This window comes from Phallusia mammillata, chromosome 3 (genome assembly GCF_965637545.1).
Source record: "Phallusia mammillata chromosome 3, kaPhaMamm4.hap1.1, whole genome shotgun sequence".
Taxonomy (NCBI): Eukaryota; Metazoa; Chordata; class Ascidiacea; order Phlebobranchia; family Ascidiidae; genus Phallusia; species Phallusia mammillata.
The window spans coordinates 14458977-14485605 of record NC_137254.1 but is presented as its reverse complement, the minus strand read 5'-3'; the positions used below and the strand labels follow the sequence as shown (position 1 = coordinate 14485605).

Genomic DNA, 26629 nt, shown 5'->3' with positions numbered 1-26629 from the left:
CAAACGCCCAAACCTTATATCCGTGAATAGACTGTATAAAACGTTATACTTAAAAAAAATTGTAATCATTATGTTCACAGCTAGGAGACTGTTTAATCCTAAATTGACTTTAGCGGACATAGAAAACTATTGCTTGAATGATGTCGAATGCACGGCGTGGGGTCTTTGTAGCCCAAGCGTTAAAGCGGAAGAGATCCGCAGAAGAAGTTTCAGAATCTGAAAAAAGAGTGAGACAGAATACAGAACAAGAGAAGAAATCCTTAGAAAATGTAAATATAAAAAAGCGTGTATGGGCCTTTACGACGAGAAGCAAACAGAATCAAATAATATCGTTTGGTGGAGGCACTATATGGATAGGGCCATTCGAGATGGAGAATGGTCAAGTTGGAGCAGCCCATAGGCTGGTTACTTCATTAGAGCCCGGAAGAACAAGAGAGAGCAGTTCACTATGGATAATGGGTGGAATTAGTAAGATACTACATATGGACATAAGAGCAGAATACTTACAACCAGTGGGAAATAAAGTAGAATATGTAAACTATATGTATAAACAAAATGAGATGAATTACCAGAATCATTAAAAAGATGGATCCAACATTGGGGTGAAAAGGGTGCAAGGTACAGTAATGAAGATCAGTATATACTAGATGGCTATAAAAAACTTGGAAGCAAACCTACCAAAAAACGAATGGAGCAAGTACCTCACAGACAAATTCGTATTAGGATACTCTCAAATCAAAATAAACAGAGGTTACATAAGTTGGACAAAAACATCAAGCAGCAATTTACAAAACATCTTAAACAAACTAAAGAAGAGACAAGCAAAACCGATGACTGGACAAATAGCAATGAAGGTGTTCACCCAAATTCTAGACAACATTAAAATAGAAAAAACCTAAGAATCAATCTTAAACAGAGACGAAGTCGAACTAGCATTAATCTGCGAAGCACTTGAAGGAAGAACAGAAGACATAAGTAAACATCTAATTATTAGAAGGAGACGCTGGAGCAGGCAATACGACGCTGGTCAAAATATTATTCCCTAAAAATATTGCTTCTACTATGCCAAATGACGCAAAGGGAGTAGGACAGATGGAGATGGCAACAGGCCATAGTCTTAAAAATAAATGACGCAAGTGACCCCTTTTGGCTGAACTCGGAAATCCTAAGTGCGCATCAAAATAGTTGGGAAGCAAAAATTGACTCTTCAAAACAGAAAAATGCAGCAACCTTAGCAGTAATAACATCAAATAACATCCATAACCTTACAAGAATAGCAGAAGTTTGTGATCTAAGATGAGCTGAACGCAGATTCAGTGATGGAGTTCCATGGCAAATTAAAGATGGACCGGAGAGAGAAAAGAAGGCTCTACCATATTCCATGACGTAGCAATTCTCGGGCAAACTACCTTCGTATCTATTAATCAAGACATATATTTAATAGATACTTTAATAGTAACGGTAACACAGTATATTCAAACAAAAACACCGGTACCGCATTGACGTAATGGAAAAATACTGAGGTAATGGTCACGCACTGTTGTGCAGCTACATGTCGTTACTGTTACCGACAGGGTTGCCATCGACTTAAAACCGAAAAAGGATATTTTCATACTAACAAAACAAACATTTTCTAACAAATCTTTGCATTTGTACGAGCCATGACATGTCATATGCAATATTTTGGCCAGAAACAATCTTTTGCAACTACTTGTTTGCAACTGCACCCCTTGACAAAGACTCCAATGCTTGGCCCACGGGAGCGAAGATAATGCCGGGCAGAAATTTTCTCCAAACCTGTTCACTCCGCACCCAAACATTCCCAACCCGCGAGGCAGTCACCAGTAGAAGAAGAAGAAGAGGGGCAACTCCGGAATGCCGCCTTTGCGGATTACCAGGCGGGACGCTGTCTCCTCTCCTGCCAGCGTCATTAAACCCGACATATATGCCAGATGCCCAGAAGGAGGCATTACATCTAGGATGCCGCCTTCGTCTACGAAAGCGATGAGGACTCGATGGTAAGAGCGCGGATCAACGAGTTCAAGAAATACCGCGCTCTTTGCAAGACCGTCTCTGATTTCCTTCAAGTCCCATTCAACAACAGTAGGGGCAAGAGCTCTCCCACTATCAATCCATAAACTAGGTAAGCAAGCGGGTATACCCCAAAGCAGACTTAGGCTATTAAAGGGAGCCTAAAAATCTTTCGATTATTGATGGCCCTGTAGGTAGGTCATGAATACCATTCGTTATGATGCATTGCGAAGGGGAAGCTGTCCCTTGCGTGGCAGTGAAACCTTCAATTTAAAATATGCGACATGACCCCTCACCGCCGCGGCTTAATGATAAGCCGAACACTATTTTTGAATAAGTCCAGACCCTCCTCCTAAGGCCATACGAAAGTTCTCTTCGGAGGTAATCATCGGACTGATTCCGGTAAAAGTTTTAATTATTAGGGGGGCAATTCCCATAGCCCCTACAATAGCGAGGCGTGCCCTACAATATATGGGTTGCAAGGCGTACGGCCCAATTCCTTATGTCCCAAGTTTTTACTGAATTCCCAAAACCATACGAAAAAAAACGGTCTGATTTTGTTTATCGTACGGCGATAATCTCACTTTGATTTTCAAACAGGGAACCGGCTCAAAGCAGCCGGGGATTGAGTACAGGGGTCAACTGCAGTACGGAAGGCGATGCACAACTCCACATCCTAAAGTAAGTGCGGTCGTGTTTGGCGACGCCTTGTTGCTCCACCAAACGTGGGCCTCAACCACATTGGCTTACAACCAGAGTTTGGAAGAAGTGGATACAACGGGGCGACATGCTTACCAAGTACCAGAACTTCAGGCATTAGCTCGCGTCGAAAGCAATATTGTCGGGGACAAGGCTCCAGGCGGGCAAGTAAAGTTCAGTTTTGAACTTGCGCGACTTCAGATTGTAAACCGTATTCGCGAGCAAATAAAACAGATGAGAAAGACTGGGAATGTATTGGACGAGATTAAAGAATCGACTCTAGCGGAGATCCAAAGCATGGCAATGAGGTTTATCTCTCTTGCAGTGAAACTACAGCAGACCCTCTCGGCAGTTATCCGGAGGAAGAACTAGCTGTTGGAGGAAATTCCTACAGAGGGCAAATCGGCCTGCAGGTGCCAAGGGTACCGCTAGACGCGAAAATTCGAATGCACCACCCAAAAGTGTAGAAGGAAGATTTTGCACGAGAAGACGACAGGAGAATTGCATGCTGTAATCTCTATGGCGAACGAACAAGCGTAGATTGGGCAAGGTTATTCTGGACAATGCTCCCATTAATCCAGATAACTTTCCATCAATCTAAAAGATACAGGCCGAGTTCCGCACTCGCTTCGAGGAGGGCCGAACCAAATCAACATTGCAGGAATACGAAAAGTTGGCGTTCCCACGTTAACTGCTCTCTTCAACTCAATACTGGAGGCTGGTCGAAGTCCATTGTGGACAAAAAATGTCGGACCACTCTGATTGAAAAATGCGACGACCACTGGGAACTGGGGCCGATTACGGTTGGTTCCCACTTCATCCGCCTCGATAATCGCGCTGAGCGACATGCTCGCAAAGCTGCAATGTTGCTTGCCAGACCCCAACGCGCACAGTCAGCGCTTCTCTACCTGTGAAGTGTTTTTTTCTGTGTCGTTGGTATTTGCTTGCTGTTGTTTTACCTTTTTATTGTTGTTTTAATGCATGGTGTTACAGAAACGATACCAATAGGCAAAATATATATTTTCTTAAATATTATGGACTGATTCTGCTTCTTTGAAATATTCTTTCTCAGACAGGTATTTTAATTACAGTGACCTATGTCACGCAAAGGAAGCCTGAATCGTCTATGACTAAACCTCGTAGGTTGACACCGTGCAAAATAATTCGACATTGCAATGTGACACACCAAAGCGATAAAAATGACATTTTAACCAACTACACGTGCTAAGGAAAAATGCAGGGGAATGCTATTAACGTAAATGCAACTCGATCCATTGCGCCAAAGTCGCGCCGACGTGTACCGAACGCCAAATTGACTCAAATTAAGTTTTACATATACAATGAGCACAGTTCACGAAGCACTACTGCAAACAGTCGCTAGGTTAAATAATGTTTCATTAAGCAACCACAGCTTAAACGATGTTGATTGCATAACAATGGCCTTGCCCCGACTGCCAAATTATTAATCTGTTAGGATACACAAAATCACTGTATGACCCACACGTAGGAAGCCAAATCAAGATGCCATTATCGAACCGTAAAAATGCTTGTCACAGTTCTAGAAAGTACGACAGCGTAAATTCTTTAGTTGAGTACGCAAGCATACCAAAAAAAAATCTACTATTCGACTTCCGTTGAAGGCAACGTTTTGCGACAAATTCACTCTCCTATGACGGCTACATCTTTTGGGTAGAGATATTGCGTATATCGTGGACTTGGTCACCTTCTACTGTTTGTTTTTATCGTCACAGGGACATCTTTTTGAAGCGTGTCCGTTCAAGGCATCGCAGTGACCTGCTGTCAATCTACGCCATTCCTTGTTTTTTGTTTGGTTTCTTTTCTATTTGAATCCCACCATATTTAACCGCTATGCCCCAACCTTACTTTCTAGCGTGTCCACCAATTGTGCCCTTTACTTTTTAACGCCGACATTCGAAAAAAGCTTTCATGGATCTCAAAATGTATTCACTTCACGATTTGCTGATTGCGGGGCCCATGGACTACCTTATGGATTAAAGCCTTTCTCCATTTGATTCATTGTTGTGTATGACAGCGCCCCTAAAGCGTAGTATAGCCCTTACGATCATCAGTTCGTTTTATCTAAACTTGTTGCATGTGAACATAAACAGCCATCATGTGTTTTTCCTGGTGTTGCCAAAAAATCAAAAGATTCTGAAAATTGTCCATTTTTAATAAAGTTTGCAGCCGCTTTGTGTTTGGGTATTCATCCAGAAAATGTGTATCACGGTAGCTTCAAAAGACAATGGCACAATGACAAGTGGTATTTTTTTTCCTGTGCTTTACTGTCTCCTCGTGCTTTTTAAAATGCTTAACCGTGACCCAATAGTACAGTGGCAAACCTTACCATATCCGTTTTTACTTTCGCTCGCTGTCGTACGATTGTTTCCATTTTTACATGACATTGTTGAACTTTTGAAACTAAATAAACTCGATGCTACTTGCCGGCGCTGACACCGTTTTTCGGAACACAAATTTTATGATTTCCAATAAGCTCTGCCTAGCCCACAATTAATATTTTTTCTTTTGTTGCAATTGTAGCATTGATTTGTCGAAAAGGGCTTGTGTAACGTATACGGGAATTCAATGAAACAGAGCCTACCCATTGTAATGGCGCAGTTAGCGGATTTAAGCCGTAATTTGTGGTTTCAAAAGCGCAAACCTTAAAAAAAAGCAAAAACGCCCAAAATAAACAGGGCTAAAAAAGCCAACCAACTACATAAACCGCCAAATTTTACAAAAGTTTTCGCCAAACCACCAGTTGCTATTTTTGGTGCCAACTACATTCAAAAAAGCCAATTTTGAGGTATTTGGCCGCCAAACCGCCAAATTGGCAACCCTGTGTCGCGTTTGGTCCTTGGAGAGACATATTAACTCATTTAAGATTGCAAAGATGTCAGCCAAGTAAGCAATTCTGTGAAGTTGGTTTTTGTCGCCGAACAGTGCGCAAAACTGTGCTTTGGATTTTAGATTCAAAATTGTTTTTAGTTTATTACGAAGATCAAAAACACGTTTCAAAACTTTGACGGTTAGTCGGTACGGTTCTCAAATGGTCACCTATCATTTGTTAGGAATACAATGACGGATAAACGGGGCAAATCAGAACAATTATTTTGTTCAACTCGGTTGATTTTTATGTTAAAGTCGGAAGAAGCGTGCAGTGCTGTAAACACTGACCTATATCCTGTTTCCATGGCTGTGGGTCCGATCGGACTTTTCTGCTTATATCGTCTCTGATAGGACGCGAAACAAATTTTATTTGCGTTTTAGCGGATCTCGTCAAAAGGGATTAGGAACTTTTGTTTGCTTCGATAGTTGTTGCCCATGTCTACTTTCAAACAGTTTTACAAAAGTATGGTTATTATGAATACCTTTAAAACGAAGTTATTTGCAATTCAGCTATTTACCCTACAAAACAGAATTTTCAGGCAACCCTAGGTTGGGAAACACTGGTTTAAACAATAAATACACGAAGTATCTAAAACCGAAGCAAGAGCTGCACCTAACCTGCAGCTGTCGTGAAATGACTTGGGACCTACCAAAATTTTAAACGCTCAACACACCATATCAACCTAATTATTTCACTTAATGGTTTATGATTGACAGTAAGTAGACAATGGGCAACAGTACAACAGTAAAAAGTAGGCTACAAGGTGTAAAATGAAAAGTTTACTGACAGTGCAACCTCTACAACACCACGACAATGCAGTTTGTAAACAATTTTTGACCTATTATAAAAATTTTGCCAATTTAAAATACCGATCGGTTTTGTCTGTATCTGAGTAACCCAATACTGCAACAATGTTTCGTATGCTGTATGACAAAAACGGTCTTCCCAAACGACATTTAACAAACGGCATGTTTTGTGTCCAGGTAGAGTAAAATCAGAACACTATCGCATTTCGCCCAGAAGTTAAAACGTTGCCGTTCCAAAAAGTCTTTAGTTGTTATGATCGAGGCTGGCTAGTGATCACCAATTACGTTAAGCGGTAGTGTAACAAATAACTTATCGAAACAAAACCGTCTCATTTCGAACATTGTAATTTACGTTTGGCGGCGTGTGTCGCGTTGTTACAGCGTTCAACAGAAAGTGCTAGACAAATTCTACACCACATCGGCTATAAATCGTCTTGATGTTCTGTGATTGGACCCTGACTTTGTACACAAAGTTTGCGATGAGCCAGTAGTAGGGGAACAGGTGCAGTTCAGTGCCATATACCGGGTTTGATTATTACATTTTATTCGTTATTGCCTGGTCGTTTAAAACAATTACGATTTTTTGGTTTGCATACCTAGTTCCTGAAATCTCATCTTGCTCGATTCTCTTCATAACGTGCGCAGTGTCGTTACATCAGCTGAACAAGATGGCACAAGAACCGTTTTGTTTTAAATGTACAAAACGAGGCAGGGATACCAACTGTGTGATGCTGCAATACTTGCCCAAAAAGACTTGTAACTTAATAGTGTCTACTTCTCGTGTGTATCAACATGTGTCTTTTCAAATGTCCTCGATGGCTAAATGGTTTCTCACATATGTCACATCGATAGGGTTTCTCTCTCGTGTGGGTCGTCATGTGCATTGTTAAATCTCCTCTTGCACCAAATCTTTTCTCACATACGCAGCATTGGTGTGGTTTCTCTTTTGTGTGAGTTATCATGTGTCTTTTCAAATATTGGTCCTGGCTAAACATTTTTTCACATACATCACATCGATGTTGTTTTTCATTAGTGTGAGTCAACTTGTGCCTTTTCAAATTTCCACCTTGACTGAACGTTTTCTCACACACATCACATCGATAATCTTTCGTGGGGGAGTGAATTGCTATGTGTCTTTTTAAATCTGCGCGAAGACTGAACGTTTTGTGACAAACATAACATCGATGGGGTTTCTCTTTTGTGTGGGTCAACATGTGTCTTTTTAAGCCTGTGCTGCGGTTGAACTTCTTTTCACATACATCACATTGAAAGGTTGTTTTATTGGTGGGAGTCAATTGTTTTCGTTTGAAGGTACCTTTCTCAGAAACAGTGCTTTCGTTTATTTTAGACAGTTGTTGACGTTTGGATCTCTCAGATAATTTCAGCTGATCACAAGCATCTGCACATTGCAGATCGGTTTGCTTCAAAATTAATTCCTGGGTCGCCATTATTCATTTTTGTTTATCTGCGAAAACGACAAAATGGTTTTTATGTTGTACTGCTCTCTGAAAACATTTTTTATTTGGGCGTAAAAATCAGTTGATAACAATTTTAACATATAGCAGTCCAAAATCCACAGCCAACAGTCAAAATTACATTGCAAAAGCGAACTGAACTTGTTTCATTATCATTATTATCAACTAAAACCCTCAATCAGTATATTTTAACCTGTGATGTTAAGTGAAGTTGATGACTACTATAGAAACCGGCAATATCTTAAGTCGATATGGCTTGTAATTGTAAACTTTGGGGCAAACTTTGAAAATATGTTAAACACTTCTTTCCTAGCTACAGTTGGGCATACAAGGCTTTAGACAAGTGCAACAAGAAAAACTATGTGACAATTGAGGATGAAGCGAGTTACTTTGTCTGTTCGCTGATAGTCTATTATTTACCATCATTTTAAACCAGTTCTACGCTTACCAGTAATTCGTCTGGATTTTGCAAAAGATTACATAGAAATAGCTGAAATCTCCCGTACCTGCAATCATATAACACTGTTCGCAAACTCAGAAGATCTATTCTTAGCGAAGCTTTTAGTTAAATATTCGAATGTTCTGACAATTGCCTTAATAATGCTACACTGATTTAACACCTTGAAAATATCCCCTTGGTACAGCATACAACAGAAGGTTGAAACTAAAAAGAACTATCAACGTCTAAATCTAAAAGAACGAAACACTGCGTGTTGTCACAAACGGAAAACTGAATTGCTTCCGACTATAGTCGCAGCTGCACAAACGCCACACGGCAAAGTACATCTAGTAGAAAGAACATGTTTCACAAATCGTTTATTTTTCAATATAGTTGCTGCAGACCAAAGTTTATGAAGTCTGTACGTTATTCTTTTCTATTACAGTAAAACTTTAAACACGTGGGTGACTACAACACAATTCCTAGAGTGGACGAATACATATTTGTTTTGTTAAACACTATTCTACAAACCGAGCACTCTAATACTCCTGCGTAAGCTTCGCGCATAGCATCTGGCACATCCAGCGCACAAACGTAACATTGAATATCTTGAGATGGCCTAAAATTTACACCTGCAGTAGAATTAAAAAATATTTTAAAATAAAAGCACTGGAACTTATTTAAGTCGCCCAACAACGCATCAGTAAACACGAGTGCATTGACCTGTAACCGAAAGAAAAAAGGGCAGCTCGTTGAGCGCCAGGTCCACTGTATGGTGTGTACTTTTATAAAAGCAATTTAAAATGTGATCACTGCATGGATGAAACTTTTCCGTTATCGTCATAGTTAAGCTAAGTAATTTTACAACGATAATATTTGTCTTGTGTTATGGGAAAAATAAAACACGCCCTTTGCTTGGCTAGTACGCTAACAATTTGACGAAAACGAGATGGGTCATGTTTTAGCGCAATCCAGGGTTTATGGAGATCAGTGGAAAAAAGCGACAAATCTGTTAACGATTTATATGTTGAATAATTACATTGTATCTATTTTCGATCCACTTTCAACTTGGGACTTTGATTTGCTTAAGGATTTCAAAGCACTCTGGGAACCGTTTTCCAATACGTATCATGAACATACAAGGAGTTTTAAACCAAAGGAGATACTATATAAGGGTATTGTACGAAACAACTTCATCGGACAACGTGTAGAGAAAAATATGACTCATTATTTTTTATTAGAATTAATTGCGTTGAAAAAACAGATTTGTTAACCACTAGACGTGCCTTGAAAACTCACCCAAGATGCCACGGTCCATTTAGCGACGGCTGCATTAATCCGTCCCACATTGCGTGCTCTGGTTTGCAACAGGAAATTGAATTGCTTCCTGTCTGACAAGAACGCCTGCATTCGCCGCACAACAATTGACTTATTATGTGTGAAAAAGCAAAGGAAGGTTTCGGGTTGTATGTGACATTAAACGTAAAGTGTAATGTTGGGCTGCGCACCGAAAGCATATTTCCAAAATGTTTCCGAATTCGAACCACAGGCTTTTTCAGCCAATCACAAGAGCGGAATTCTGCGGGTTGTAGTTACGTCACGTCTAGGTTGCTAAGCGGTTACTTTAACTTCTTAGATGGACAAGACATTATTAACAAATTTACCTGGTTTCCACTCCAACTTTATGCCTCTGACGTAAATATGCACAAGGAATGATCACGAGAAACTTACACATAATATGGTACAGCACTAGTAGACAGATTAAAAGATTAACGTGTAAACAGCAAGTCGAACGAGTTTATTTGTTACGAAACAATGCCTTAGTTTAAAACGTCAATATACTATCACAATGGACTTTGTGACTTACAAGTGTTACTTTTTCACGGCATTCGAAGCCGTACAATCCAAGGATGAATCCCATTTTATTTTTTCAGATTATTAGTGGAAAAGCGCTTCGGACCATTCGACCAATCTACGATACGCACTTAGCAATACAATCGTTTTTGGGAAAGTCGTATTGATAGTTCGTTGCCAATGGCAACCCTGCTAATAGGTCCTCTTAATATTCGCAATCGAGTCATAATACCGCTTATGGGTCCTCTTAATATTCGCCATGACCATAATACCGAAGGTATTATTAAGGACCCTTCCGGCCATATATACAATGAAACCAGTTTCAAGGTTTACAGGCTTTTGGACCCCTCCATATATGTGCTTATTGTTTCATGGATAGTGAGAGTAGTGAGCTGATAGCCTAATATAGTCAACTAAACAGAAGCCTATGCAGAAAGTTAATTGACATCGTATCTAACGTTTTTTCTCGTGTCGCCGTCTGTGTGATAGGCACAAAGGGCCAGCCCTTAACAAATACGCCGCCAACAGTTTCACGAGAACTTGTTTAGTTGTCATTGTCAACTTTGTTATATATGTGACACCTATTTTATTGTTTGTAGATAATTGCACTCGGGGGATTTCTATTATCTCCCACCATTCAAGATTTAGTACAACACAGTCAGGAAAAACAGGAAGAAATATTCAACATGTAAATACAATTATATATGTTAATTTTTTAATACATTTAAACTTTTTTAAGATGGTATGTTGTTTCGCAGTCTTTTAAAAGAAATGAAACGATCAATGTGCCTGACGATGAAGAACCAATATACAAACAGATGCTAGCTCTGCTTAGGTTCGCAGAAAAAGAACTGGCTCAAAAGCAGAGCAAAAGCATCTTATTCTTGGCAAAGGTAGGTAATTGTATTAAATCGACATATACTTCTAAAATACTTGTTTCCATGTGATACCTGTAACACGCCTTTTCAGTTCGGTATGGACCTGCAGTTAACAGTTGTTGCAATCTTTATTTACAATATAAAAACCGGCATATAAAATCCAGACAGGAATATCACGTCTGTCTTGCACAACGACCAAATCACGACTACCACGTGCATTCCTTGCCACGTCGAGTATCGCTACTTACAGAAAGCACACTGGGGGCGCCACAGAGAACATGTGACGTAATAATTATGTAACAATACTTACAGCAACAAAAGTAATTACAATTTGTATGTTTATTGAAACATTTTGTGTAATTGGCTACTTGACCGAACCAACCTGGAAAAATGCCCATTCGTTGGCAAAAAAAAATTACATGTAAATTCTGCAAAAAGTTTTTAGCTTACTGTTTCCGCCAAAAGCATTGTGCTACAAAAACGCTTCTAGTTATGTCATAAGCTACTTTCTGGCTACACTTCACCGCAAAGCCATTGCTCTGCGTGCCTAATGTTGCTTTACAGCTTCGTGAATAGTAAGGTCGGTGAAATCACACAATATTTTTTATTTTCCTAACTGACGAAGCACCAACGTTACAACTAAATGGATTTTGAAACAGCAGTTTCGATTTTGTGAAGATCTGAAAATCTCTCCAAGAATGTTTTTTCAAGTCACTAATAATCTTTTTCAGCATTGGTGGCACAAAACTCTTTAAAACAAGAAAAATTCTCCTCTTCCAATTGTGCCTCGAACAATGACAGCTTTCTCCGAACGATTTGCTAATTCTGTGAAGGTCACAGACGAGGTTATCTTTACCCTGAACTTAAATTTAAAATCAGTTCATTCATATAGGATGTGATATCGACCATGAATGCTAACTTTGACAGCCAGGTAGGATCGGAAAACTAGGAATTGGCTCTACCTTTTTCAGACAGGGAACGATATTGTTGGACTTGTGTATAGTAAGTTTCTTTTTTATCGGGAAACACTTTTTATAAAAACACATAATTAATGTGTGTTTGTCAAAGGATGATAACTCACTGTGTAACTGTTTGTTTTTTTAAATAATTTTACTTGTGGACAAACACAACATTTGAAGATACCAGAGTAGCGTTTGAAGATCGCCAGCAACCAATTATGGTTGATTGGCAAAGAAAGCTTCTCGACTACAGACGTCGCATTAGTGTTGATCTGAAAAATATACAAATAAATTGGATTTTTAAAGTGTTATTCGCCGGATTGTAGAGTATAGTAACAATTTATATAAGCCACTGGTCCGGGAAGTAAGATTACGATTTTGGATAGCCCGCCAAAAAAAGTTGGACTACGCTGACTTAGACCAGGGGTGCACAACCTTTTCGCTGACGGCCGCATCGCAGGTCTTTATATCACCAACGGCCGCCAATTGCTTGTTTGCTTGTGTTGTAAAATTGCTGATGTAAAGAAATACAAATGTCTAAACAAGCGACTATAACGATGCCTATATTCTTTACGTAGGCTATCTGGTGTTTTTTTTTTATGTAAAAAAATCCTGCCGGCGCCCTTCCAACCCTCATATAGTTTACTGCAGTGGCCCTGGACCCAGCTCTTTAAAAATATTCAAGACTGTGCAGCTACAATGCTATCAAGGTACACATTTGCTGGAAAAAGATCTGGGGGCAAACTATAAAGGCTGATTTCCCGGGAATTACCATGAACTGGGAAGGGTGGGTGGTCGGTCTTGCTTAAACTGTGTGGTATGCAGGAAGGAAGCAAACAACATACAATTGTGTACGATGTGACATTCCACTTTGTGTGGTTTCCTGTTTAAGTTTTTATAATAACAAAGGATTGTAAAAGTTCCACAGATTTGTAAAATTCTTTTTTTTGCTACACATGTATGTTGCTGTTTGTATCTTTCACTGTGTACATTCGTTCACTGTATGTATTTCTGCCAATGTTTTTTTTAATATTAACGTTTTTGTTCTCATTGGTGCAATTTAAATTCACATTCCTTTCATGGCAATAAAATATATCATGGTTATGTGCAAGTGTTGAATGTATATTTTGACAACAAAAATAAAGGTGTCAGCATATAGCACTAGAGCAGTGGTTCCTAACCGGGGGGGAATTCCCCACTAGGGGTGAATTTGTGTCACAATATTAATCTCTTACTGATTTTCAGTGCTATGTGGTATTGCTGAATATGAGCTGAGAAAAAGAAGTTCTCGAATAATCGATTTAAGGCAGCAATGCACAAAGTGGTTGTACGAAGAAATTTCAAGAAATAAAAAAAAAATACAGAGCTTTGCACTTGTTTACGAATTACTGTGCAAGTCTAGGCACTTGATAGAGCTATATGTGACGTAATTTTGTTTGTGTGATATCATGTGATATAGACAATGCTAGATTATCGATATATTCTTGAAGGTTATGCGGGCTATAAAAGCCCGCGTGTCAGCAATACTTAGTGTTAGATCATTGGTAATTGGCCAGTCAAAAAGCAGTTTGAATTTCATTTAGGCTACTCAAAGTAAGGATTGTTAAGTGTGAAGCCTCCATTAAGTCTTCAAAGTAGAAGCTTTTTTGAGCGTCACGCTTGTGCTTTGAAAAAGATGAGACTAGATTCAAGTGGGACATACTAGGAAACAAACACAAATACAATTGGTAAAGATTTCATAAAACCTTGTGCTTTAAAAATAGTTGAACTTGTGCTTGGAAATAAAGATAGGAAAAATGTTGCTGCCATTTCGTATTTAAATAATACAGTCCAGAGAAGGATGGAAGGCATGGCTCTAGATATAAAAGATCAAGTTATACAGGAGATTACGTCTGCTACATTTGGCTTCTTTTCGATTCAACTGGATGAATCTACTGATGTGGAAAAACTTATGTAGGTGTTGCACGGACGGAGCCCCAGCTATGTTAGGAAGTAAATTAGGATTTCAAGCTCATGTTAAAAGCTAAAGTCCATTACGTGAAGTTCTTGATCAGGGGTTCTTAAACTTTTTGGGTCGCGCCCCCCTTGAAACTTTTTATTAAATCTCACGCCCCCTCTAAATAAATTCAAGTCAAAAAGGTATCATTTTTTGTTTATTATCAATATCGGTTACTTAAAATTATTAATGAGAAGGATGAGGTTGTTTTGTTGAAACCAGTTGTTTAATTCTTGGTTTCGTTGAACTCAAAGCACATCGTAGGTCAGCTTCACAGTCAAGTTTGTTTCGAGCCTTTGTCTTCACACTAACAAGTGTAGAAAAACCAGTTTCACACAAATAAGTTGCTGAAAACGGAAGGAGGGTGCGCAGAGCTACGTTACCAACATTGTTATAAACGCGCGCATATTTTGCCCAAAAATCAGTAAGAGGCATTGCTTCAAAGTCATCCTTTGCTGTGGAATTGTATTTTAAATCCAAAAATTCTTCTTGCAAACTTTCACATACAAGGTCTTCACTGAGGCGAAAGGGATTTCGAGTCAGTTTCCAATCCGACAATTCCGTGGTGGTAAGTTCCGGGAAGTACCGTTCAAATTCCTCTTTTAAAATCTGAAGATGCGCTTCAATCTCCTTTTTAAGCTCGCCCTCCAGGGTAACACTATTTTGTTCAAGGGCTGCATCTAGGTTTGCGAATGATGCAGCATTTCCCTGCTGAACTCGACGAAGCCACAGCCCTAGCTTCGCTATAAAAGCACGTATGGAATCAAAATTTTCTATTCTCGTTGTGTTTTTGCCTTGCAGGGTCCGGTTGAGCACATTAAGCGCTTCAAAAACATCAACCAGATATGCCAATGACAATTGAAACACCTCTGAAGTAAATAAAACCAAGAGATCCCGTTTCCCCTGATCTTCGAGAAATAGATTTACTTCTCCTCTCATTTCATAAACACGAGCTAGCATATTTCCTTTCGATAACCAACGAACGGCAGTATGAAACAGCAGAGCCTTGTGATCGGATTCCAAATCATTGCACAGCTTAGCAAACAATCTCGAGTTTACAGCACTTGCTTTGACGAAGTTAACAATTTTGATGACAGTTACCAACTTGTTGTTTAATGCAGCAGGTAGAGTCTTCGATGCTAAAGCTTCTCGGTGGATCACACAGTGAGTGCCAACAATGTTTGGGTTGTTTTGCTTCATTCTTGTAATAAACCCGCTTCGCGAACCAAGCATTGCAGGCGCACCATCAGTGCAAACACCTACCAGTTTGTCCCATTTCAGGGAATTGTGACCAAAGTATAAGGAAACTTTTTCATACACATCTTCTGCTTTAGTAGTTGTTGCCAGCGGTTTGCACAGCAACATTTCCTCCTCAATCGTGGTAGTTCCGACATAGCGAACGTAAACCATTAGCTGAGACAATTGGGCAACATCGGTGGTCTCGTCACATTGAATAGCAAAGTATGGTGACGCGTGAATCTTCTCAAGAACTTGAACTTCAATATCCTCTGCAATTTCATCGATACGAGCTTTAATTGTAGAATCTGATAAGGAAATTTTTGCCAGCTTCTTGCGGTTTGTCTCCCCTAACACAAGACCAGCTGCCTTTAGCATACATGGTTTAATTAAAGTTTCCCCAATATTGTGGGGTTTCTTTGCCAGGGCAATCATGTAAGCAATTTCAAACGACGCTTCTACTACTTCACCAGATGACGATTGGCGAAAGTTCTCCTCTCCTGCAATTCTCATTTTCTTAAATGAGTCCCTTTTGGCTTGAAAATACGCTAATGGTTTGTCTTTCAGTCCAAAGTGCTTTGTTTCAAAATGGCGTTTTAAACGACTTGGCCGCAGTGCATCATTGCTCAAATTTTCAAAACATATTACACACTGTGGCACAGCTTGACCATTTACTGTAGCTTCAGTAAAACCATACTGCAAATACTCCTCCATGTACTTTCTCTTTTTAATGCTCATCTTGTCTTAAAGCTTAAACCGTCTCACTCTCAGTGCAGTCAAAATTCATAACCGAATAATGAACAGTGAACGAACTAGCACAATTACTATTTTACAATGACAATTGTTGCGTCACAATTGCCAATGTGACTCAATTAATACCCGAACGACTTGGCATTTTTATGGTTAGATAACTGACAGATGATCATTTGCTTTTTATTGATGCGTTGACTAAGCTTAGTATTTATTTTTCAACCAATTAGATAGACAAATAACGGCGGCAAAGTTAAAACACCGTGTTTGAGGATTGAATGTCGTCGATTAAAGCATTGCAATAAAATAATGTCGCGCCCCCCCTGCGAGCCCCTCGCGCCCCCCCCCCAGGGGGGCGCGCCCCCCAGTTTAAGAACCCCTGTTCTTGATCAAACAATTAAAATGGTCAACTTCGTTAAAGGAGGAACCCTTAACTCCTGATTATTTAAAAAACTGTGCAATGACATGGATGCAGACCATCACGTACTTTTTTTTATACAAACGCTCGATGGCGTTCAAGAGGAAATGTTACCAAGCGAGTGTTTGAGCTCAGAAACGAGCTTAAATCATTTTTTGAGCTTCAAAAGAAATTGGAATTCGTTTCATTGCTGAATAATGGATTAGATGTCTTGCTCATTTGGTTGATATTTTTAATCAATTGAACAAACTAAATTTAAAGATGCAAGGGAAATTCACCAATATAATACTTTTTAAAGATGCTTTGGAAGCTTTCACCAGCAAGCTAAATAATTGGAAGAGAAAAGTTAGAATGAACAATGTTGCAATGTTTGAAGAATTATCATCAGTTCTGGTTGTTGATGGCCAAGAACAAGTTCTTTCAGATTTGGAATAAGATTTGATTTTGCAAAATCTGACAGCATTGTAATCAGAATTCATTCGATACTTCCCTGAAATTGATGACGATGAGCTGGATTTATTACGAAATCCATTCACTTTGTTCGTGGAAAAAGTTCCCGATAAATTGCAGGATGAATTTTTAGAACTCAAAAAGGATTCTTGCGCAAGAGAATTATTTAGGGAAAAATCGATCACTGAATTTTGGCCACTGATGTGTAATTCCTATCCAAAAGTGGCAGAGAGAGCTATTCGAAGTATCCTTCCGTTTGTCTCCACTTATCTATGTGAATCAGGTTTTAAACTCTTTTGCAAATGAAAAAAAAACAGAGAAACAGATTAAACGCGGAGAATGATATTCGCTGTGCTATATTCGCCATTACTCTTCCACGCATTCATGAGTTGTCGAAACAAAAGCAATCACAAGCTTCACACTGACTGTTTGACTCTAATATTTTGAATATATTCTTTGAATAAAACATTTTTCAGTAAAGGTCATAGTACAAAGAAGAATATCAAAGGCCATAAAGATTATAATCAAAATTTTAATTTCAGTTCTAAGAATTAGATTAAAATGTTAATGTAAACGATATTTTAGCAAACTAAACTTGTAGTGGGGGAGGGGAATTTGAATTGAATATCTACTAAAAGGGGGCACAGGACAAAAAAGGTTGGGAACCACTGCACTAGAGCGAAATAAAAACATACTTCGTGACGTCATCATTTAAATGAGGTAATTTACCCAATCAAGTCAGCTTCCCGTGTGTCAACATGTGTTTTTTCAAAGTTTCACCTCGGTTAAATCTTTTTCCACAAACATCACATCGATGAGGTCTTTCATTGGTGTGTATCATCATGTGCCTTTTCAAATGTCCATTTTGTCTAAATCTGTTATTACAAACATCACATCGATGAGGTGTCTCTTCAGTGTGAATCAACATGTGTGTTTTCAAAACTCCACTTCGGCCAAATCGTTTTTCACATACATTACATTGATATGGCTTCTCTTTAGTGTGAATTAACTTGTGTGTTTTTAATTCTCCACGTCGTTTAAATCTTTTTTCACAAACATCACATCGATGCGGTTTCTTATCGGAGTGAGTCAACAAGTGTGTTTTCAAAACTCCTGACTGGGTAAATTGTTTTTCACAAACATCACATCGATGAGGTTTTTCTTTAGTGTGTGTCAACATGTGTATTTTTAATACTCCACAATGGGCAAATTTTTTCTCACAAACATCACATCGATGAGGTTTTTCGTTTGTATGTGTCAACATGTGTCTTTCCAAATGTCCACTTCGGACAAATCTTCTCTCACAAACATCACAAATATAGGGCTTTTCTGTAGTGTGTATCAACATGTGCCTTTTTAAACCTCCACTTCGGCTAAATGTTTTTTCACAAACATCACATCGGTAAGGTTTCTCGTTAGAGTGTGTCAACATTTGTGTTTTAAAATGTCCACCTTGGGTGAAGCTTTTATTACAAATATCACTTTGTTAGGGTTTCTCTCTGGTGTGTATCATCAGGTGTGTTTTCAAATTTCCACCTTTGCGAAATCTTTTCTCACAAATATTACATCAGTGAAGTATCTTATCAAAATGTGTCAATTTTATTTGAAGAAAGTGTTGTTCCAGAGTCCAAATCCTGAGTTCTCATCCGTTCAATTCCGGTAATTAACTTGTCTAACTGATATTGTGATCTAAAAACAAGATTTCGTTATTTTCACCGCTATTTCGGTTGTTGACCTGTTTGAAACAAGGAAATAGTACTTCTTATATTGCATGTATTCAGTTGACGCTACTAAAACTGAGTTTGTGTGATATATAAAACAATTCGTTTATGGGGGCGTGCAGGAAATTCGACATGCAAACAGTCGCATCGTCTAAGGTAAAAGTATTCAAGTTTAGTAATAACGTAGCATATTAAGCATGCTTAAAAGGAAACATTCTCGAATTTGACGCAACATAACAGACCACTGGTGAAATATTGAACCTTTGTGTTGTTAACATAACATACGCACAACAACTTTATCTTGCTACTTAATGGTCTTGGTAGCTCCTGGAATGTGTACGTAAAAATGAAACATTAACAAGTTGCGCAGCTGCGACCTTAGAATTTTGTACGTTCTGATATTAATGGACGAGAGAAATTAGCTATAGCACGTAGTTGGTTACAACTTGTACTGTGTAGAGTGCATAAAAAAAAAACAATATACTTGCTCAAACCAATCGATACAACAGCCCCCACATCTCTCTAAAAAAGCAACACTAAAAATACAGCATTTGTATCACAGGAAAAACTTTACCTATAACCTTTCTCACTCCCCTCTTACGAAATCATTCCACTGTTTCAGCTATGGCCACTAGATTGATAAATAGCTTCGCTGTGTTTGACGCTACAATACCTGTTGGTCTGTGCGCATTGATGCGTGTAACATTAGCAAAGCGAGGATATGGGTAGTTGTCGTCACGGTTAAGTAGACACAAGCAATTTGAGAAAAAAGAAACTTAAGCTTACATTCAGCGCTGGCAGGCAAATGTTTCGTCCGGAGGCCTTTCATTTTGTCACGTTTGTGTAAGCTTTGACTTCAAATTGTACGAACAAGCAATTTATCATTACCCGCTTTATAGCACCTCCACACCTGCCACAGTGTATATAGCACATTATTCAATCAACATTACGTTTTTAAAAGGAAGCAACTGATGGTTAAGGAAAACAGTAAATTAAAGGTAATTTTTTAAATGATCATTTGTATACAATATTTATTCTTTTGCAAGATCGTCAAAAGCTGATATATGCGAAGGCTAATTACTTGGTTTAATTGAAACTACTTCGTTACGCTACTTGAAGATTAAAATACGCTAACATGACCATGTCAGTACATGTGGCACAAGGCTAAGGGGTTTGCATTAACTAACACAACAACGCACCAACATGAAACATGTGCCTTTTTACTTTTGTCATCAATTGGTGACGGGTCAATGCACACGTGTTGCCATTGCGTTTATGTCAAATCGTTCGCGTGCTAACAAAGCCATTAGCATACAAACAGAGTCATTTCAAGCTCATCTATAACAATAACAGAGAAAAGTTACATGCATAAGTCATGTCCAAGTACATTCTGATACATTTTGATTTAACACATTACTTTTGGTTTGTTGTTATCTACTAAACATAATAACACAGCTCACGTATTCAATTCTGTCCCTTATTCTGGCTGATATTCACTTCAGCTTGTAGCGCGGTGTTTGTTCGAGCTACATCAAAAACAATTGACACAATGTAAGAATACGCCGCTTAAGGCGAGAGTGAAAGAAAGAACGCATTCTGTCCGGTTCGCTGTTGGCATGCAAGACTTCGATAATCAAAAATATACATGCCGTTAGGAGTTGAGTTTATTTCGCTTGGTGAAAGAACACATAGGGACAAGGAGACAGTCTCGTTTGTGTTGTATTAAAAAGTCGACTGGGGTTTAAAAAACAATTCAAAGATCCATGCTTAGTTTTACAATTGAATACTTAGGTTGTGTATTTTCAAATAGTCTGTCGTCAACTGACCACATTAATTTGTTAAAGAAAAGCGCTGACGCGCGGAAACTACCCAATCAAAAAGAGATCGTAAATTACGAAAAAGCAAATATTTCTGTTCGCGCTACACATTGCCCCCTTCATCAAATATCAACGATAACTCAATTTGTGGGATTTTTTTCACGGGTTTCGAACCCAGGACACTCCAGGGGACGAATCTCGATTAAGGTTTTTTTTATGTCTGTATATGGGTCATTAAAACCTTATCACTAATTTTTCGATATGTTTTATATCTAACTCATTATAAAACTATTACGATATTGATAAACAAACATATTTGTGACACGAATGATGTTGAGAAGATGAGCCACTTGAAGCTGGTTTGGTTAGGAGAATGAAAGCAATAATTTGTTGATTGTCCCACGCAGTCTGCTGATATCTCGATCGTGCCCAGTAGGACAATAAGAGTGCAACAATTGAATCCCAACTACCTAGAGCTGTTGTGTGCAACGTTGCCGTTAAAAATACACAATGACTCGCTGACTAAATCAACTAAAAAGTTAAACAAAGTATATAAAAGTAGAGACAAATTTGACATGACGTAGGTATAAACTTCTCTGGTGTTTGTATGGTTGAAACTTACCCTCAGTGCATGTCTAAGATAAGTCAGCAAACGCGAATGTATAGTCAAGCGACAACGTTTTACTATAACTCGGGGCGAATAACACGCAACTGGCAGTATTTCTGGCCAAAACATTTTACCTAAGGAATTTTGATAAGGTTTTGGGTATCAATCCCAACACGTTTGGCACAGAACATTCATTGTATGTTTGGAACACTACATACGGATCTGTTCATAAGTTTATTAATGGTTTAACTGATGTGGACTTCATATCACTGATGATGGCATGAGCATTTGCCGAAATGTTTGAACAATAAAGCATGTCGTTTTTGCGTCTATTTGGGCCGTTATTTTCACCATTAAATTCATTGTATGGCTTTTAAAGTTTGACTAATTATTTACAACCATGGTTCGAAATCCAAACTCACAAAACTAATATTGACGCGATTTTTCTTTTGTGTGAGTTAACATGTGTTTTTTTAATGTTCCCATTCGACTAAATTCTTGTTCGCAAATATTGCATGGATAAAGTTTGTCAACAATATGAGTTATCATGTGTGATTTCAAATGTCCGACTTGGCGAAATCTTGTTTTACAAATATAACATTGGTGAGGTTTCTCATTAGTGTGAATCCTCATGTGCATTTTTACTCCTACTCTTTGACCAAAGCTTTTGTTGAAACATAGCATCGATGGCGTTTTTCACCAGTGTGAGTCAACATGTGTTTTTTCAAATCTCCAATTTCAACAAACTGTTTTTCACAAACCTCACATCGATGTGGTTTCTCTAATGTGGGTCAACATGTGTCCTTTTAAATGTCCAAGTTGACGAAACCTTTTTTCACACACGTCACATCGATGTGGTTTTTCTCCAGTGTGAGTCAACGTGTGTGTATTTAAATTTCCAACAGTACGAAACCTTTTTTTTACAAACATTACATAGAAGTGGTTTCTCTCCAGTGTGAGTTAGAATGTGTCTTTTTAAATCTCCACCTTGACTAAAACTCTTTTCACAAATAGTGCATTGATGTGGTTTCTTACCAGTGCGATTCATCATGTGACATTTGAGGTTAAATTTGCGTCTGAAGCATTTCTCATATAAGCCACTTTTAAAGGTTGTTTCTCTGTCTCGTGGCAAAGATTTTGTAAGTTTGCAATTGAACAAAATTTCTTTGCAGTACTGAATACGGTTGGTTTGACTCTAAATCGTTTTTCTTCTTTATCTTACCACTTATTAAACAAATTTCTCAGTTGAATCAGGATGTCGGCTTCTAAAGGCAAAATCACAAATCCCTGCTGACAACGGAGGAAACAAGCGTACATTTCAAAACACTAAATGTAAAAAAAAGATTTTGCTACTTGGAAAATAATTCTAAGCTTTACTTTTTTGCAAATTAAGTTCCTCTATAAAACAATGTTTGGAAATGTTAATTGAACTAGCATAAAGAGCTTCAAGCACGGTTTTAATCTGGGAAACTGATTCTGAGCAAAAGCTATATCTGACTTTTCGACTTTCTTATAGAGTTTGCACTTGAGTAAGATTGTTGCTCTCCGGTTATAAAAGAAGCATCTGTCTTATAAAAGGCGTCACCTGGTAATGTATTTCATAAACACATTTGGTTTCGCCTTGTCGGTTGATGTTGTACTTATGCATGTGTACGAACGTTCAGCTGTGTATACATTTATAGCCTATGCAAAATTTGTAAACCAAATCATCTAATAGCACCAGGAGCGCGACATGTCGTTTATTCGTTCGCTGTATTTAACTACTTCCTAAATGTCACGCTCGTAATGCCCCAACCAAACACAATACCGCCGACTTAACAACTTTTTAAATCTTGCCACTTTATGCTTGCAGTTGAAGTACCTGAGGCCATCAAGCACTCCTAACTAACTTTTCCTCTGATTATGGCTTAATGTTTTCAGACATTTTGTAAAATATCACAAAGCTAGTGTTGGTTGCAACGTCAGTGGATGTGTAAGTCTTGGCAAAAAAAGTCTTTATGCCTCTGTAGCTTAGCCAACGAACTTCAGCCATTCTACTTTTAGATAATGCTTTGTATTGCCCTTGTGGTGCGTCTAACAGTATGTGCATAACCAACGATCACACCACTGTATCTCCGAACTCGAAAACTCTTTTTCATTAGATATTTGTTGAAACTCTGGAATTAGCATCTACCTTTGGTTTACTATGAACAAATATTATTGCGGGCTAAAGTCTCCCAGTGACAAAAGGCTTTATGTGTTAATTGCTTTTGCTATCGCCCTTCATCTGGCGCAACTAACACTGGAGGTTCAGATGTGACTGCAAATCGCATTAGGCTCAGGTTTGCTGTAAAATACCATTACTCCACTCACACATACAACTTTACTTGCCTTGTCAAACAATGTTATGTGTGTTTAATAAAAATCAATGCCGCGTGGATTAGTTCTTCAGACACACTGTGTGTCAAGAAAACTGTTTTGTCAAATCGCATGAAGCAAATGGTGCGGCTTTTGTAAAATTGTGTGAAATACCCGAAGCTTGTTCGCACTGCACCAATAAATACACAATACTCGTCATTATACCAAAGTAAGTTCAAAATACGTCATTATACCGAAGTAATTAGTTCATTTGTTCCAGAATGCCAGGGAACGCGCCTTGCCTCCAATAATTGGCAACGGGTCAATGCACACGTGTGTATTTCGTATTACCGCTGGACTATTTAGACAGTCTGTTTGTCAAAACATGAACTAATCACACAAATGGCGCGATTTACTTTTTTCCCTACACTCAAGACGAATGCTGTCGTTTCATACCAGGCTGCATAAAATGACGTTCGGCACTATACTAATCAATGGCCATAAATGAAGAAGTGCCATGCCTCCTGTGATAACGTTCTCTATGTGCCTGATTTGGTTTGGTGAACACTTCCTTATTAACTTACACATCAAGAGTCTGAAACTCGACTAGCTGTAGGACTGCCTTTTTCTTTCGGTTACAGATCAGCGCACTCCTTTACTGTTGCAGTGTGGACGAGTCTGACAGTCACAAGGTTGTCAGTGTACCGCATTATGGACGTAGTAGATCCTAACGTTACCATGCCACGTAGATTAGTTTGAGTCTACAAAACATGACCCATCACATTTTTGTCAAGTTGTTAGCGTACTAACCAAGCAACGGGCGTGTTTTATTTTTCCCATAACACAGGACAAATATTATCGTTATGTTTTCAAACAAGACTTCATAAAAATAATCTTAACTATGACTAATATTAACTCTATTACCTCTGCCGAGAACATAAAAGTTGCATCCATGCTTTAGGCCGTGTAAAATCGTTTTTATTAAACATAGCAATTTAAAAATCTCTTGTCTGTATTATACAATGGAAACCTGACGCTCAACGAGCTACTTTTTTTCTTTCGGTTTCAGGTCAATGCACACGTGTTTACTGATGCGTAGTTATGTGTCTTACACGAGTTTTCCAATGTTGTTACTTGACCGCATTATCGGCCAAGAACTTTAAGTTATTTTCATGTTTAAGTTCTACTACAGGTGTGAATTTTTAGGCCATTTCAAGATGTTCCATGATTTGTTTGTCCGTTGGATGTCACAGATGCTATGCTCGCAGCTTACGCGGTTGTATTAGAGTGCTCGGTTTGCAGAATAGTGTTTACCAAAACAGATGTTTATTTGTCGAATCTAAGAATTTTGTTGTAGTCATCCATGTGTTTAGGGTTTTACCGCAATAGTAAAGAATAACGTACAGACTTCATTAACTTTTGGTCTGCAGCAACTATATTGAAAAAAAGAATCGGTTTTGTGTTACATGTTCTTTCTACTACTTGTACTTGTGGCGTTTGTGCAGCTGCGACAACAGTCGGAAGCAATTCAGTTTTCCATTTGTGACTACACGCAGTGTCGAAAGTAAAGATATATGTTTCGTTCTTTTAGATTTAGACGTTGATAATTTGTTTTGTTTCAACCTTGTGTTATATGCTGTACCCAAGGGAATACCTTCAATAATTGCTAAACTAAAAGCTTCGCTATGTATACGGTGTATATGCTTGCAGGTACGAGAGACTGCTATATGGTACACAAGACATTGCTTTAAAACTGGTATGTTACATTTTGTGAAAGCATATGCAGCAGGTTTGATATCATTTGATTTGTTGATTGGGATTGACAAAAGTGGTCACTACAGCTGTCGGCTATTACTATGCAATCTTTTGCAAATATCCAGACGTAGAACTGGTTTAAAATGATGGTGAATAATTGACTATCAGCGAACAGACTCCGGTTCATCCTCAATTGACATATATTTTCTCTTGCTGCACTTGTGTAAAAGCTTGCATGCCAAACTGTAGCTAGGAAGGAAGTGTTTCAACTAATTTTAAGTTTGCTCGAAAGTTTACAATTACAGATAATATCGACTTAAGGTATTGTCGGTTTCTACAGTAAACATCAACTTCACTTAACATCACAGGTTAAAAAATACTGATTGGGGGTTCTAGTTGATGATAATCAAACATGTGCAGTTCTCTTTTTTGCAATGTAATGTTGCGCAGATGATTGTTGACTGTGGATTTTGGACTGCTATATGTTAAAATTGCTAACAACTAATTTTAAAGCCCAAATCAGTTGTGGAGGTTTTTAAAACAAAATGTTTTGAGATAGCAGTACAACATAAAAACCATTTTGTTGTTTTCGCAGATAAACAACAATAAATAATGGCGACCCAGGAATTAATTTTGAAGCAAACCGATCTGCAATGTCCAGATGCTTCAGATCCAGATGCTTAAATTATCTGAGAGATTCAAACGTCAACAACTGTCTAAAATAAATGAAAGCACTTTTTCTGAGGAGGGTGCCTTCAAACGAAAACAATTGATTCTCACCAATAAAACACTCTTTCAATGTGATGTATGTGAAAAGATGTTCAACCGTAGCACAGGTTTGAAAAGACACATGTTGACCCACACAAAAGAGAAACCCAATCTTATGTTTGTCACAAAACGTTTAGTCTTCGCGCAGATGTAAAAAGACACATGGCAATTCACTCCACTACGAAACCTTATCGATGTGATGTGTGTGAGAAAACGTTTAGTCAGGGTGGAAATTTGAAAAGGCACAAGTTGACTCACACTAATGAAAAACCACATCGATGTGGTGTATGTGAAAAAATGTTTAGTCTGGACCGCACGATTGATTTACGTAATGGGCGATCACTAGCTTGCCTTGGTCGTAACAGCCGAAAACGTAAACGGTTTAACTTCTGGGTGATACGCGTTACCTTTGCACAAAACCTACCTAAAACATGTAGTTTGTCAATTTTAGTTTTTGTATAGCGTTTTTTTCTACCTTACGAAAAATCTGTGCATAAGTGGATAAAATAGGCTACTCGAATGCATTTTGTTACCGAATTACCCGTATTCTGTCTGTATATAAATAGTACAAATAGTAAAAAAAAACTACTTGCAATTTTCCAGGCGAAATAGAGTTGTTATGCAGCTCGTTTAAAGCACCTTTCATAGTCCAAAATGACCTGTTCACCTAAAAATGTGGTTAGAGGGGACTGACATTTATTGGTCTCCCACAACATTTGGAAATC

General features: G+C 38.4%; 3 protein-coding genes and 1 pseudogene across 3 annotated transcripts; all 4 read right to left on the bottom strand.

Moving 5' to 3' along the window:
• Positions 1-6181: 6181 nt before the first annotated feature.
• Positions 6182-10877, bottom strand: LOC145218997 (uncharacterized). Its single transcript, XM_080086416.1, has 2 exons — positions 8368-10877; positions 6182-7909 (listed from the first exon to the last, which is right to left on the bottom strand). Exon 2 carries the CDS (start codon positions 7890-7892, stop codon positions 7206-7208), a length of 687 nt encoding a protein of 228 aa, XP_079942542.1. The 5' UTR covers positions 7893-7909; positions 8368-10877; the 3' UTR covers positions 6182-7205.
• Positions 10878-14231: 3354 nt separating this feature from the next.
• LOC145219621 (protein FAM200C-like) lies at positions 14232-16019 on the bottom strand. Its single transcript, XM_080086958.1, has one exon. The coding sequence runs from the start codon at positions 16017-16019 to the stop codon at positions 14232-14234; it is 1788 nt and encodes a 595-aa protein (XP_079943084.1).
• Positions 16020-17349: 1330 nt separating this feature from the next.
• Positions 17350-18331, bottom strand: LOC145218994 (uncharacterized). Its single transcript, XM_080086412.1, has one exon. The coding sequence runs from the start codon at positions 18329-18331 to the stop codon at positions 17633-17635; it is 699 nt and encodes a 232-aa protein (XP_079942538.1). The 3' UTR covers positions 17350-17632.
• LOC145219005 (uncharacterized) lies at positions 18294-24087 on the bottom strand (annotated as a pseudogene).
• Between the last annotated feature and the right edge of the window lie 2542 nt (positions 24088-26629).

What these genes read in the sequence shown, in the direction of transcription:
- LOC145218997 (XM_080086416.1), bottom strand. Translation starts at nt 7,892, where the DNA reads ATGGCGACCCAGGAATTAATTTTGAAGCAAACCGATCTGCAATGTGCA.
- LOC145218994 (XM_080086412.1), bottom strand. Translation starts at nt 18,331, where the DNA reads ATGTTGACACACTCTAACGAGAAACCTTACCGATGTGATGTTTGTGAA.
- LOC145219621 (XM_080086958.1), bottom strand. Translation starts at nt 16,019, where the DNA reads ATGAGCATTAAAAAGAGAAAGTACATGGAGGAGTATTTGCAGTATGGT.